The following is a 16,547-nucleotide window of genomic DNA, read 5'->3' as shown; positions in this document are numbered from 1 at the left end:
GGCTCAAAAGGGACTATGTTCTTAGTTGCTATATTTTTTTTTGCTTCAAGTAGCCTCAAGCTCCCTAAAACTCCTCCCTTCAGAAGCTGAAATGTACAACCCCACTGAATATATATCAAGGTTTTATTGTAATCTTGGGGAACTGGCTGGCTTATGAAAGGATTTCCAGTCAATAGAGTAAACATTATAATAAATGTGAAGACATCTGGTCTGCCTTTGCAGAATTATAACTATTAGTATTCCCATTTTAGATTGCTTGTAATTTGTTTTATTCGCCATTTCTCATTGCACTTATTTCTTATGTTGAATGCTCTTATTAGTATATGAAAATATACAAAATTATTAGCTAGTACATAGATATTTTAAACTAAGACTGGCAATGTTTGTTGCTATGACTCTTCCTTTGTATCTTCCTCACTTTCCAGGGTTTTTTCCTCTATGCATTAACATTTGCATTTAATTTCATTCCAGTAGCTGCCTGTTTCAAGAGCCAAATTCTTGTCTATAAAACAGGGAGAGCTCCTCCTCTATCGTATCCCAGGCAGGACTTAAAGTGTTTATGGAAATACGTTACTGAAACATATTTTTACAAATTGTGATAGCTTCCAATACACCAGACTCCTTCCCAATCTGCTGCAGGACTCTTTCCTTTTCACGCAGTTGCAAGAAGAGCTGACCCTGCTTGACCTTTTTGCAGCCTGCTCGGTTTTCCGTGAGGAAAAGGGCAGAGTGTAACTGAATCATTCCTTATACTTTGTACTTGAACTTTGAAATGATCCTACTGACTTGTTTTATCTAGGAGACAAATCAGCATTTCAGATTTAATGTGTTTTCTTTTGGCTTTTCTTTTGTCATGGTTATTTTAGGAAAGGTCAGATGGATATATTTTGTGCATTGGCTGAAACACAAAGGTGCCATCTTGAGACTATTTTAACTTAAAATCTGGTGCGAAGGAAATGAAATACCTTACTTTGAAGTTCATTAAGTAAGGTTATTTGTGGAGTAGTATACAAGGGAATATGAGAAATTATAATACTTCCGTTATATAATGGAGCAAGGTGTCATTATTGAAGCAAAGGGCATTATTTCAGTGTTTCATAAGACCCGGTCTCTTCAAACCATCCTCATTCAAGTGAATATAAAGTTTACAAAAACCTAAGTTCTCAAAACTATAAATTAACACGGTACCTTAAGTATATCCAATGTGTTTTCTACAGGCATCTTCCTGAACTACTGTGGATTTAATACAATCAGATTTAAGACTGGTGGGAGTTTGAAGGGAAGCGGGGAGCTGTTGCTGTCTCCCATGAAAAAACTAAGCCTGGCTGTAGTCTGGCTGTATCTGGGCTTTTCAGTCTGTCCTCTGATTAAAACAACCCTCCATTCCCTATATGAAAAAAGCCGGGGCAAGGGGGCAGGGGGGATTAGCACAGCACTGGGAACAGAGGATGTGCCAGAGTGAAGTGTGCTCCTGAGGGTGAGAACACTTCAGTAGGGTCTGTCCAGATTGGTCTGGGGGCTCTGTGGAAACCTGAGTCACTGTTTACAGCGATTCCCTTCTGTGACAGTTTTTTCTTTGGTAAGAACAATTTTGTGGTCATACCACCGATGCTTATGAAGCATGTAGAACTGATTGAGGAAGGTGGGGAGGGAGAGATACTAATGAGATGCTCTATGTTATTACCTACCAAACCAAAATAAATAGATTTATGTGTATTTCTCAATCCTCTATATATTTCTCAGTGCTGCTATAGAGCTACAAAGATGCAAGTGAGATGTAGCTTAGGAGGCTTTGTGTCACTGCACTATAGGGATAAAAATGTTTTTTGAAAGGCATGGAACTAATGAGGTTGTAGATAAAACACAGATGCTTAAAGAATAAAGAGAGTAGCTGTGTATTATGATTGCCAAAAGGTCTCTGGCAAAATCATCAGGCTTTGTCAGTGTTCTGAAATAAAGAGAGTAAAGGCAATGTAAAAGGTTAGCTGCTCCCCAGAGGTAACAGCACGGGAGCTCAGCGAAGCACAGAACTACCAGCACTGTCACCAGCTGAAAAGGGAATTTGAAAACTGATCTTGACAGCTTGGAAACTGAACTGGAAGTAGGCAGACAGGTTATTGTTAGCCATTGTTAATCAGCACTCCATTATGGAGAGGAGAGAGACTGCCATAGTTGAGGGCATCGCATTGCTTGGATGCCTGGCACAGCCCCACGTGCCTGGAGCTAGTAGTCATCCTAGCAGAGCTTTTAGGCTGAGCTTGATGTCTGCCCTCAGCAAAGGGTGGAAGATGGCTGTGCTTTCCCACCTGCAAGAATGGAGATTTAATCATAGCTATCCATCAGGGGAGGCTTTTGGCTCTCTTCTTTCACCACTGGCTGAAAGGGGAGGATGACTTCTTTATTTTTTGCGGAATGGGTTTATTCCCAGCATTGCATCTGGACCTGGCTGGACCTGTGGCTAAGGAAATGGGCCACTGCCAGTCTCCTTATGATTTACTCAAACTGCAGAGTAAGGAAATAAAGCGTGTTTATTCCTTCTTCCACAGCTAAAGCAGCAAACTACCCACAAGTACAGAATCCTTAGTTACCTTAAAGTGATACAAAACTGAATAAAGGCTGTAGGGCAATCTACTCCTCTGCCCCGCAGCTGGCAAAAGCAGTTCATTTCCATGTTAACCTGGCATGTTTTCTACATTTCCATCATTCTGTGTTCTCTCCAGCTTTCCTTGTGAGGCTTAAAAATAATTTTAATTATTTTTACAACAGAAAGTAATATTCTAATCTATTCAAAACTATGATGAAATGCAGCAGTGACACTGACTGACATGGGTATTGTGATTCCTTGATGTTGATTTTGTACATGTTGCGTTGCAGCCAAGACTGGCTTTGCTTAGAAACGAGAGCCAATTTTAAAAGGATCAGAGGAAATCAATTCCCTTGCTTTGATAGGTATCCCTTTATTTGGTGGCAATGAAAAGCTTGTTTTCCTTCTTACATAAGGTACAGGTTTATAGACTCAGAACATGGTTCTGATGAGAATATGGAAAAACTGCTACGAAATGTGTGGAGTTGTTTTAGGAATTGTAGAGCTGTGATCCAAAGCAGGATATAGGCTTCACTCCTCTCACAGCTCTTTACCTACAAGTTGCTACAGGGGAGGCTTTGCTTGAGTAAGGACCAATCCAATAAATAGTACCGAATGAAAAAGAAATTAATTTCTAAACTTTTCGATAATCTCCTTATTGTTAACTGATTTCAGTTCCATCTGTGTGTGGCAGATCAGGATGTTGGCTCACCTACCGCGAGGGGTGTAATTTCAAACACGATAGTCCATCCAATTTTCATGACTAGAATTAGAATCAATATGTTTCTCTGTGGTGCAAATAGAATATATCCTTTTCTCTTTACATGCAGAAGCAATTCTTCTGTTTATCTCAAACAGTTCTGTTTAATGGTCTTTAACAAAATGGGCTGTTCAATGCTGTAAGCAAATATTTAGCAAAATCACATTTTGGAGAGCCTGTGGAATACAGGCCCTCCTTAATACATGAATTGTATTATAATGGATGATGTTAAGTCCATTTAGCTTTAAGCTGGCATACTCGAGGCCCAGATGTGGAACAGAACCAGTGGTGAATTGAGAGTGAAGAATGATTAGTGCTACTACGCTTTTGCTATATTGTTCTGCTATAAAGTTAAAGGGACCACCTTCATAACTTCAATTTATTTATTCAAGTTATTTTCTTCACAGTGATACATTCAGTCAAAATAGCACTAAACAAATACTGTATGTATTAAAGTGGCAGCTGCGTGGAGAGTTCGTTGATGTAACCAATGAGATATGAAATGTGTTTACTGTATTTCTTCTCAGATACTGATTTCTTTTAAATTCAATTAGCTGGAGACAGGAAAACAGTATTCTCAGATTCAGACAGTATTGGATCCATGCACTGGTAGAAATTGGGACGATACTGGTATTTGAGGTTTTACTCACAACTGGCAGGATCAAATCCTTGTTGACGGTAACATTGAATATGTTAAGAACGTAACATTTCCCGACGTGCTAAAGACGTGCCCTTTGAGATCGATAGATATATACACCCTGTGACCTTATCCAGGCTGCTACCTGGCAGTTTGTGGTTGATGTCAGGGCAATGTGTCCTTGCAGGATGGGAGGATTTTCTGCCGGAGGACAGCCTGCGACTGCAAGAACCCCAGCGCTGATCTCTTTTGCTGCCCGGAGTGCGACACCCGTGTCACCAGCCAGTGCCTCGACCAAACTGGGCACAAGCTCTACCGCAGTGGGGACAACTGGACCTACAGTTGTCAGCAGTGCCGTTGCCTGGTATGGGCAAAGCGTTTCGGAAGGGAGCAAGAATAATAAGGATTGTGATTTTTATCAAAGCATACCTGGAAGCAGGCTCTTGGCTCTCTTTTCACCTGCTTTTCAGACTGAGAATGATGGTAAAGCACTTGCAGAGCACCCGAGAACTGAAAGCTACACCATCAGTTCTCCTCTTACTGCTGAATAAATAGGTCTAATGAATGAAATGAAAAGCTTCACAGAAGTTTAGACACCCTGACTCTGTACTAACTTTAGCGTTAGTCTGCTTTTGAGGACTCTTATAAGGTTGTCTGATCTTTAAATGACTTTTAAAATTTTTTTCACCTGATGGATTTGGTTGGAGGAGTTTCAGCCCTTAATTACAACAGCTGGTGTACCTGTCTTACTAAAATGGACAAGGCAATTTTTTTTTTTTTTCGTTGAGTGAATGTTAGAAAAATGGGGTGCCGGTGCCATGTGGTTAAATAGCAAAAATTAACCAAAAAAAAAAAAAAAAAGGATAGAGAAAACTGAAATTACTAGAGAAACATGCAAAATAAAGAACATTTATTTTCTCATTAGACACTGTAGATTATTTCCCTAAAGCTTTAAGTTTTGCACAGATATACTAATTAGTGCAGCAATGAACTTCATTAAAGTTATCATTTTTCCATTTTTAGCTGTCTGTATAACATAGTCTTTTTAGATGATATTAATCAAGAGGTGTCTGAGCATCAGGAAACAAATTACATTCTGAGCTAAGTTACTGTTAAGAGATAATTATCAATAATGTACAACAGTAAGTATTGTATTTTCTATTCTCCTAAGATTATTTTTTTTTATGTTTGCAAAAGAACAGCAAGAAACATTTGCAGCCAGCAGCAATGACAAATACTAGATGCGACGTGTTTTACGAAGGACACTGAGTTTGTGGCTAGCAGTTCTTTGCCTAGTTTTATGATTGGGTTAACACAGAGCTGAAAGAGTGGTGCCCTAAATCAGTGCCATGTGTAAGGTTCTGTGCAGTGTGTGGTGTTACCAACATCTAAAGTACTTACAGAGCTGCATAAATGTAAGTTGTTGGAGGCCTTCGCAGGTTTAGACGCACACAACAACACTCTACAAAAGTGACCTGATGATTCTCTCTTCCCTATCTTTGCAACTCCTGCACTGCTTTTTTTACAAAGCTAAATAATAAAATTAAATGACTCAGTGGAACGTAACTGGAATTGCTCTAACATTTCCTTTAGGAGTGGACAGTAAAATCAATTTTGGCTGCTGCTAGCGAGATCAATGTTCAATGCTTCTTGAACATACTAACCTACACCTATCTGCATTTTAATTTTCTGTTAAACAGTTGCTGTGGTCCTGCAGGGATGTTTGTGTGACCAGGTGTAGAAAGAGTGCCTGAGTCTGCAAGGGGATCACTGCGAAAACTGTAGCTGATGGAAAACATTGGAACCCAGTATTTAACATTGCCTTTAAAAACCTGAAAGAACTCCGTTTCCCCTGCAACAATGATGACAGTGTTGTTGGTTAGTCAAGAAACAGCCAAATGGTAGTCTGCTATGTTTAGGAAACTTTGGCTCAGTATTTGAACATTCGTTTATACAATTGACTGAACTGAGGGCTGATCCATTAAGTTTATTTCAATTTTGGCAAAACAGAACTTTTCCATTCCATGAGATGCAAAGTTTCTTGGTGGCTAATACATGGCAACAAATTCAATGACCTTTGCTTCAATTTCTGCAGGAGGGAGAGGTGGATTGTTGGCCTCTTCTGTGCCCAAATCTAAACTGCGAGTACACAGCCATCTCAGAAGGAGAGTGCTGTCCCCACTGTGTCAGCGACCCCTGTCTGGCTGACATCATCACCTACGACATCAGGAAAACCTGCCTAGATGGCTATGGAATCACAAGGCTTAGTGGTGCTGTATGGACAATGGTGGGATCGCCTTGTACAACCTGCAAATGCAAGGTACGATGGGCAGGGTAGAACGGTAATGGAAGTGTGTGTTGCTGAAGAAAATCAGGGCCACTTTCTGCCCTTGGGAGCTCACATTCAGGTCTCGGGGGAAGTAAATGAAACCCGAGGGCAGAAGCCTACATAAAACCCATGCCTTTTGTGTTTTGCAGGGTGGAAACAAAAAAAAATCCGTGCTTGTTGAAAATGTTGAGCGCAGATATGTAATATCCTAGTGCAACTTTCAGACATTCTGTTGGAGAGCCCTTCAGGCGTTCTCAGTATGAATCTAGGCTAAGATTTTAATAATTGCCTAATGTGGGTGTTCATGAAAATGTGTGTTACGGAGCTGGTAAGCAGAGCCAAAAACACTAATACAGGTTTCACCACCAAGTACACTAGTAGAAACGCATTGCAGCTCAGAGATGAAGGCACTCCCACAACAAAGGTGGGAAGGGAATGCCACAGTCCCTATTCCCTGATCATCGGGATGTATTTAAATCCGATGGCTGTAATGCAGGAGTGCAGTCTGTCTCCATTGCTCCATGCAGTGATGACCGCACTGTGCTAATATCAGAATTAGGAAAATGTTGTTTTGCAATATATAAAATGTTCTTCTGTTCACTGTGGGAAACCGAGCTCTTGCTCCAGGGCTTTAAATTATTGAAGGTAGCTTTTCTGCCATTCTTCAGAGTTTTTCCTGTTTGTTTGTGATGGATTTAAAAGGAAAGGAAAAAAAAAAATCTCATTTGGGGTTTTGGTGGTTGCTGTAGTTTTTTTATTACATAAGATAGTTTTGAAAATGACGGGATATTGCAGAAAGATATTTAACAATGGATTAAACTCCAAAGCCCTGTGTTCCCCCCACTCCCATCTGCCATGAATCAAGAATGTGAATGATCTGCTTATTTCAGACAAGCAGAAAGCTTCCCTGCATGGATCGTGTCAGAACTCTCTCCATTAACTCTCTTGCATGGGAGAAAAATCCAATCATCTCCATTGCCATTGCTGTGCTGCATTTTATTATGGGGACCACTGAGTCTTTCACATCCGGGTTTCTAGTTCATGTGTAGTTCAGGCCAGTTCGATGCTGTTGGGCAAATCAGCCTCCTCAGAAAGCCACCACAGTTGGGACCGATGAGGACGCCTTGGGATGATGGCTAAAGCAGATTTCTGTGTGCAGTAGATGTGTCAGAGATGCATCTATCTCTGCATGCCACCAACCCCTTTGCCCTTTGTGACTTGTTCTGCAGAGGTGATTGACACCTGCTTGTTTGTCTGTGCAGAATGGGAACGTCTGCTGCTCGGTGGATTTAGAGTGTCTCAACAATAACTGACGTAGTCAGGCTGGACTGTGCCAAGGGAGGAAAATTGATGAAGTTAACACCTGAAACGAAGTCGTATGCGTTGGCGTTTTGTACAACAGACAATTACCAAAGTCTCCGCATGAGGAAGATGTTTGGGAGTTGCCTTTGGGACCTATCACTATGCTCATCCCTGCTAGCCGTGTCTGGGTGACTTACAGTACAGCGCATATAAGTCAATGGTTGTTAAAAGTTTTCAGTGTTGTAAATTACACACTTTTCCTGTCAAGAAATTTGCAAATATGTTTAAATTATTTCATGGGTAAACTAATGCTGTATTTTTGTTTTAATTTGTGTATTGACAACATGCTAGTATTCAGCTCTTCTTACTTTGAATCTAGATTTTACAAATAAGACAGCCTGTTGTGATTTTGTCCCACGATTCCACATACTTAGTTCCAAGGTCCCTGTCAGATGTATTTATGAAAATATGTATGTATGTACAGTCAAATTGCATAGTACTTATATTTCACAGCTATCCAACCTTTTGAAGCATTCAAAGATATATTTGATTGGACAGAATGGAAGTAATCGAAACAAGTCTGTCTTAAAAATTTATAAAACTAAATGCCATGAACTTAATGAAATGGCAAAAAAAGCACTTTCTTCTCCAAACATGCGGAGCAGCAGCGAGATTCCTGTAGTGAGAAATGGAACTAAAACCACATTCCACTGCCAATTCAACTCATATTCAGGAAAGAATCACTGGTCATTATCAGTATTCTGTTTTGGAAGAGAAACTGCAAGTTCTGGAAATGGTTGTAATAATCCCTCTGGATTGTGCAGTGATAAAACAGACAGAGACCCTTAAAATGATATAACTTAATTTGTCTAGGTTAGAATTTGCTTTCAGTTGTAACATTGTTGATGAGTTCAGACTTTTTCCTTTTTTGTATTTACAGTAATAGTGACATCTGCCATTCTCATTACCGCTACCATAATGACAAAGTGCAGAAGCACCTGTACCAGCAACATGCAGACAGGAGACCTTAATGCTTGGTAACTTTCATTACCAAATTAACAGCTCAGAAACAAATTTTCTCTTTTCATATTTTATGACATTCAAATATACTGAGTTTTAAATTTACCATGCACACAGTGTTGTTTAGTACCTAAGTTTAGGCGGAAATACAAATTAAAACTCTTAACCCTATATCGAGGTTAGAGTTTAGAGTCTCTTCAGCTAATGTCTGGATTTTTTTCATGAGCCTAGAAAGTCTGTGGCATTAGAACAAGAATATATTTCTACAGTGATGGCATCTCCAGCTTAAATGTCACCTTTTTAACGTGCTGTTGTGTTTTATTCTGCTCATTTGTGTCGTGTTTTTTGCTTTTTGTTTATTTAATTGAACACACTGAGTATATGGAAAAGAATGCAGAAATAATTATAGTGGCTACAGTTTGGAAAGTCTACATTTGTGAGTTTTTCATAGTTTCATGCAGAAAATGTGAAACCGATTAATAAGAATGAAGTGTGACTATACAGTGAAAAAATTAGTTGTCTTTTAAATGAAGTACTATTATGTTTCTTATAAGGGGACGGTGGCAAAACAATATAAAAATTACTTTCAGTCACTTTCAATCATTCAGACAACTTTATTCCCATTTTTTAAATAGGATTTGTTTTATCGAACAGGTTTGTGTGGTAAAGTTAAATTTATTTTCTTAAAATGCCCCATCACTTTCAGCTACTAATGTATTGACTATATTTGCATTGCCCTAATGATTGTATAATAAGGGAAACAGTTGTGTTTTATATGATACTCAAAGGATGTTTGTAAATCATAATGTCAGCTCATTTTGTATATCACATTGTAAAACCCAATGGTAATTCAGTTGGATGAGATATCCAGTGGGCTGAGATATAAAGGGGAATGATTTAAAACCTGTGGGATCTAAATAAACTCCTATGTACAGATTGCTTTCCCTTAATTTTATTAGCAGAGTTTTAAAGCACTGATCAATGTCCTTTCCAGACTTGAACTCGTGATGGTTGCTAAAAGGAGAAAGAGTGTTTGCCCGGAGATGTAGCATCAGAGTTGTAAGAAATACTTCGTTTGTACTTAGACAAAATCATATATTCCCGTCTGTCATACACACCAATTTCTAAAGCTCTGCGAGTGGGATTAAAGACAGTGCAGGGTCTGAAAATCTTTCTTTTCCCATTTACCTTGTGGTAGTGAAGCCCTGTCCCAGAGTGCTTTCTGGAAGCTCCAGACCTTGTTAGCATCATATTCCACAGGAGAACAGAAGTTCACATTTTTCCACAGCACAGACCAATTTTCTTCCAGAACTCAAATGCAGATTAATTTGGTAAAACCCTTTCAGAGCGTTTTATACAGCATTATGTGTCATTATCTCCAGAGTGATACAGCTTGAATTGTTTACACAGAGTCAAAATATTGACACAGACCTGTTTGTTTATGTTGCATTTTAAGCAGTTCCCCTGACTGTGATGAACTTTTCCTCATGAAGCAGTTTGATCACTAGTCACATCACATTTACCTTCAGAGTATTCAGAAGCCACAGCCTCAGCTCAAAGAGCACATTGAGGAGGAAAATTTAATTCACTGTGTTCCTCTGTGACTAAGGTAAGAACTTTCAAAACCTCATTCTTGATGAAATTCCCTATTCCCTATAAACCTATGGGCACTGCAGTGGAAATGCTGAAAAGAAAATAATAATCAAGTTGATTAGAATAATGTCTGAAAAACCTCCTCTTTGTTTGTGAGATGGACTTTCTCTCTGCTCAGAAGATCAGAACAAGAGTATTAACGTGAGGAGGACTACCAGCGTAGCATCCGTGAAGAGCAACTGGCTGCCAGTTAAGGGGCTCGGTCAAAACTCTCACTAGATAGGCAGTTGGAATTTTGTAGCTGTTCCTACTTCTTGATCCTCTAAAGGAATATTTTCTCTGCATGTAACCCTTCTGATGACAAAAAATAGATGAGTGAGAAACAGAAAATGAAAATACCAGCTCTGGTAAAATGTCTTGCCGCCTCCTTTTGGCGAAAAGCTCAGCCAAGGCGCTAAAAGAGAACCTTGCGCTGCATCTGGTGAGGGAAGTGACTCTGCAGTCCTGCACCCGTGTATTTGCAAACTCACCTGCTGAGATCAAGCAGGAGTGCAAGTGTTCTTTATAGTGGCTCCAAGGGTCATGGACCACGCTGAGCCACGCCAGTGGCTATTCAAAGGCTGAAGAAAATCCAAAGTATCCCCCACAAATGCTGAATAATTTCTGCCTAATTCACAGGAATGTGTAGGAGATTTCTTAGCGGCTCCGTGTTGCTTCAGAGACCTAAACAACAACTGTCTTCCAGTAACAGATCTTCTCCCAGGAGCTGTCGGTGAGTTTTCAGGTATACCTGTGTAGAACATTTAATTAATAACTTCTTTTCAATCAGATTGTAATAGCAAACAAAATATTGTCTGGTCTTCTCTGTGGCAGACAGCGTTTTAAAAAACAAAAGGTAAGGTGTCAGGAGTGATTACACAAATGGTGGAGTAGATTGTAATAGAATTAAATCATAACTCCTACGAGCAATATGGGAATGTCTCACATCTAATGGTACTTACATAATCATCATTAATGAGGGGATTTTAAAAGGGCCCCGTGATACCGTTAGATATAAAATTTTAAGTGAGTGTTTTGATAAGACATAATTGTTTGAGGAACATGTTCTCCCGTCAGAAATACATACCTGCTGACAAGCTACAGTTCCTCTTAAGGTAGATCTTTGGCGCTCCTTGAAATTTGAACTGATGCATGACAGACTCATGGCGGTATAAATTTAAAATAATAACAACAAAAAAAATGAATGCTTCATATTCTTACTGGTAGGAATCAGTGATAATTCTGTTTTAGCTGGTTGTGGACCTCAGAGAGGTGTCAGTGAAGCGCTGGTACTGCTTGTGATCTACAAATAGTCCTTGCAGGTGCTAACAGGATTATTTCTTCCTACTGGCTGGTAGTGAACATCCCCCCTGTGCAGGTTTAGGTATACCTGAGAAGGCTGTATATCAATAACCTGGTAAAAAGAGCCTGGTTCAGTTTTTTCTAATGAAATCGTCACCAGGAGATTCACAACACGTCGGCACACGATGTGAAAAATCAGGACCAGTCAAAAAGCCCAACAGCAACAGAAGGTCCCCCATACCATATATGTGTCATTTAAATCCTGTACTGCTACTCCAGCTGTGCAGTGTGAGGGGTGCGCCGAATTCTGATGAGGGGATTTCTGGCTTGGAGCCATATCTTTGCTTCAGCAACGCCTCACGCTTGAATAATTTTTCTTCCTAAATTTGTACATGAGATTCTTTCATTGAAGCTGATCAGTTGGGATTGAGTGGTGGTGTTTGGAAGGAAGCCTGATCGTGTTCTCTTTGAGGTCGAGGTAGCGGGAACAGGATCTGGATCAATTCAGGCTTCTTTCTTGATTGTGTCTCGTCTCTGACGGGGAGAAGCCACCTTGGGAAAAGGCAGAGGGTCGCCTGGCCAGCTCACTGGTGTGCGGGTGTTGCTGTGGGTACAGCCGCTGTCTGACAGTATCTACCCTGGCTACAGCAACAGCTGCGCAAACCCACTGAGACTGGCTTTCGGTTGCCATTCTCTGTTCTGTAGTTTCTTTCAATGACCAGTCATGTCACCAGTACACCATAACATACTTACCTGGCCTAAAGCTCGCGGTTATTGAATGCCTGCATGGCTAAACGTGTGCACGTGGAGATCCACCAGGCACCACGGTGAAGAGAGAATTCGAGGTTCTGCAGCAGGTCACACCGTCACTCAGACACAAAGCAGAGTCTGGGAGCTTATCGTGAAATTAAACCAGGGTTGAAAAATCCCATTTTCTAACACTGCACTCGGTGGACTGCTGTTCGATTAAATCTACTTTTTCTGTCACAAGAATTGCAAATGTATTTGATCTAATCCATGCTTCTTTATACTAGTTTTGACAGAGTCCTTTTTGTGCACTTTAGCATTGAATATGCAGATTTGTTTTCCTACCTGAACATCATGCAAAATTCTCATCCAGGTGCTAGAATGTGAGGGCTTTGCTACTGTAGCGCCTCTGGATTCAAGGCAGGCATTTCTTTACTCGGTGTCCGTGAAGTTAGAATCAGAGAATCACCAAAGCGTGTTCAGGTAAGCACTAGCTAAGAATAAACTCTTCCCTGTTAAGATAACGGTTAAGGAAAACTGAATATGTATTTTTAAAAGTACATTTCTAGCTGTAGAGGTGATTTTTCAGCCTGACCACAGGTTTGGCCATTCACTCACATTTGTATTAAATTACTAGCTGGTTAGATCTCTCTTTAGCCACACATGTTTATTCTCTGATTTGCAGAGTAGAAGACAGCTTCTGAGAACTAGCTAACTGCTGCATGAAGTCATCCCGCTGAGCAGGTTTTTGTGCAAAAATAGTATTTGTTAGAAACTACCACAGAAACACCACCAGCACTTTCTCAAAATCAGAAGCAAATATGTCTTGTGTGGTCCTAGGCAATGCATTTCTGCAGTATTTTTCTTTTTCCCTACTGGCACAGGACAGCAAGTTTTGGAGAGCATTTGGGCTGCTGGGAAAAAATGCTATTTAAGTGCTGCTTCAGCTCTTGTTTTCTGCATGAGCTGCCACTGCCTGCAAGCGCAGCGGTGGGAGGAGGTAGATGCTGGGCGCGTCATGGTCTGGGGGTGGCCGTGGTGGTCGATGTGCTGGAGGCTCTGGAGGAGGCCCTCAACAATTCATTAGCAGCAGTCTGGCAGCAATCCCATGTTGTTTCTTCTTAATGGGTGAAGCAGAGCAGAGCAATAAGTTTGATTCCTCTGCTTCTTCCCTCCCTCCACCAAAATCAGGAAAAAGTCTTTGCAAGGTGTCTTCTGACACTCAGGAGTGTCAGAAATGCCAGGAATTAATTACTTTTCTTAGTGTGTGGGATGGTTAAGGATGAACTTCCCAGGACCAGATGGAGAAGGACCTAGAACTAGATGGAAAGGATGGAAGTCATTAAATGCGTAACAAAGCAATATTTACCTCAGTGGGGTAATTAGTCATGTCAACAGGTATTACTAAATCGTCTTTTGAATTTGGAAGTATTTTAATTCTACTTAAACCAAAAAGTGACTATTCCCTTCTTAGCAGCTTATTCTTCACTCTTCTTGATTCTTTTGCTGATCTCTCAGGCCCTCCCGTCACTGCAGTCTTACAACCTGAACAGGAGCTGAGTAGATAATGTGAAAATGAAGCAAAAGATGTATTTGCTTTCATGACTACAGTAAAAAGAAATATGGAACTATAACTGATTATCTTGTTCACTCAAATGTCATCTTTTTTTATACTAGTCATAGCTAGAATTAATGTGTGGCCTGGACCTCAGTCTCCAAAAACCTGCTATTATTAAAGGAAGTTAGGCCAAATCAGTTACCTAACTTGGAAGCACAGCACCTTTTATTTTTTTTTTTAAATAACCTCTCACTGAAGTATTTACTCTTTCAGGGAACAAGGGAACTATATCTCTGCCACTTGAAAGAATGGCTCCAGACTATCCTGAGCATGATCCCTTCCATATCCTTTCTGCCTGGAGTACTTGGAATTGCCTCAGCAGTATCTGAAATTGCATTTGATAAACCAAGAACACGGCTGTATCTGAAGCCAACTCAATAGACTCAGGGAAGGGAGCACAGGTGAGCGTGTAATTGATAGCAGTCTCCCATCAATCCTTAAAAAAACTTCAGACATCAACAGGTAGCATTTAGGGACATGTAGGATGGTGTAAATCACAAATGTTGGCTGCAGTTCTGTATGCCTGCAAAGTTCAGAGGAATTAAGCTGAAGGTTTTCATTGTCTCAGTATTGCTCAGCGCGAAAGTTCAAAGCTATTTCTCTTCCTGAATTAAAGCATTATTGTAAGCTATATGGGATTATAGTGTGCACATATATATCCTTTACAACTGGGGAAGAAAATTATCCTTTGGGAAAAAAGAATTATCCTTTTCACCTCTGAGTAGCCATCTCATTCTGTGTCACTTGTCAATGTTTGAGATACTGTTTACAGAGCAAGCTTGTCTAGTGTGAGTAATACTATTTCAAGTGAAAATAAATGGATGCCATCTATTTCAGGTGAGTTGATCCACTACAAGGGCAGCAATGAGAAATGTCAGTCCCACATGTTCAAAGACTATACCCTGGCTGTGCTAAAATTAAGAGTTAAGCTTTAGAAAAATATGTGAGTTTGGAAACGTACGTTTTTCAGTGATCTGGGGGCTTCAGTGCTGACCTCGTATTATTACTGTCAGTAAGACTCCACCCTGCCCTGGCCCACAGAGGCAGTAGAAAGGCAGATGCCCAGGTAGCCAACGTCTCTGCAGGGGGGACTGGCCAGCAGAGCAAGCCGGTGTATGGCGTCTGCCTTTCCCTGCGGGGCAGCAGTGTGGGCTGCAGAGCCGGGGCTTCGGGGCTGAGCTGGGGGGCCCAGGAGCCCAGCTGCCCTCCCAGGAAGGCAGTGTTTGGGCAACTTGAGGAGGGGCCGTGGTCCAGCTGCTGGTCTAAAAGATTGATGTTTCTGGTCCAAGCCAAGCTCGATGTGCCAAGGCTGGATGTGCACCTGAACCTTGGCTGAAAATCGTGGGCTAAGAGAGAGCTAACTCCCTTCATGGGGGCGTGAGAGCTCTGGAGAGGCAGCTGATGCTGGAGACAGGTCTGTGTTTGCAAAGAAGTGAAACATGGTGCTTGTGCTGACCTACTTTCCTTTCAGTGTTTTCACTCTGAATTTATGCCAGAAGATGACTAACTCCTGTGCTTACATGTAAGCAGAAAAAAACCCCAAAACTGTGAGGGAAGGACCTCCCCCCACAACCCCAGAAAATAAGAGAGAGCCTAAAGAGAAACACGTAAAAGCTTTGTCACTGAGCAGACAAATACAAAAGCGTATATATTTAGCAATTTCATTTCATAATGGGAATGCCGTAGTGTAGTAGCAGTGCCAAATTCATAGTACTAGCTTTAATGCAGAAAAACTAGCCATCTAGCACCATGCTGGTAAGTCACGGTGTGGTCTAACTGTGCACCGTGGCATAATATAAAAGTGCATGCAGAAACATTTTCCACTCAGAAAATACATCCTATCCAAAAGGTATCTTTCAACAGGTGTAATCCAGGTGAAATAAACTGATCAGCAAAACACGCTATTTAGAATTTTGTGATGTGTGATTGGCTTGTGTGACCGTCAGATCTTAATTTAAAAAAAGATAAATTATTTGTGATAGCTTAAAAATAAGAAGGGGGTTAGGAGCTTGAATGAAGCTGCTCAGATAGTTCAGAGGTGGACAAAAGAATTGCAGAGTAGCTCAGTAAAAAAGATCCCGGTTAATAGAATTTTCTGTATATGTAGGGTGATGTTCAGTAATCGAGCCAAAAGAAATCATTACGCCAAAGCTTGCAAATGGAAGAGAGAGAACCAAAAGGGAAATAAAGCATTATGTCAAAGTGAGCAGTAACTCCAGAATGAAATTTCTGTGTTTTTTATGACATGAGAGTACTGCCTATCACAAAAATAACTGGTTTATTAAGCTCAGGCTAGCACCAGATGCAAAGAAGAGGTAACAGTTCACAAACTGGAAAGCCATTATCAGATATGTAATGGGACATCACAAATGTTCTTTTGGCTTTCTGCATGAGAGAAAAGTGGAGCTGAAATCAAGCAAATAAAACTAATATTACTTAATGTTGGAAATATGATGTCATTGGGGAGTTTAAATTCTGAGAGGGAGTGTGCGAGAGAAACACATGGGTTGAAGAGCCAGGTAATGTGAACACAGGCAATGATGCTTTTAGCAAAGACAAATGAATTCATGAAGCTGGTGACGCTACATATGGAAGTGATTTATAGGAAAGAATCCT

General features: G+C 40.5%; 1 protein-coding gene across 4 annotated transcripts in view; it reads left to right on the top strand.

Moving 5' to 3' along the window:
• NELL1 (neural EGFL like 1) overlaps positions 1–9,566 on the top strand; it is a 292,015-nt gene extending 282,449 nt beyond the window's left edge. For all 4 annotated transcript variants that reach the window (XM_037403130.1, XM_037403128.1, XM_037403129.1 and 1 more), the window contains 3 exons: positions 4,169–4,345; positions 6,077–6,301; positions 7,573–9,566. In XM_037403130.1, the coding sequence (XP_037259027.1) occupies positions 4,169–4,345; positions 6,077–6,301; positions 7,573–7,623 (453 nt within the window). In that variant the 3' untranslated portion in view covers positions 7,624–9,566. The remainder of the gene's footprint in view (positions 1–4,168; positions 4,346–6,076; positions 6,302–7,572) is intronic.
• The last annotated feature ends 6,981 nt before the right edge of the window (positions 9,567–16,547 follow it).

Source organism: Falco rusticolus, chromosome 10, assembly GCF_015220075.1.
Source record: "Falco rusticolus isolate bFalRus1 chromosome 10, bFalRus1.pri, whole genome shotgun sequence".
Classification (NCBI taxonomy): domain Eukaryota; kingdom Metazoa; phylum Chordata; class Aves; order Falconiformes; family Falconidae; genus Falco; species Falco rusticolus.
Note: the sequence above shows the minus strand (reverse complement) of the source record. Positions and strands in the feature narration are given on the sequence as shown.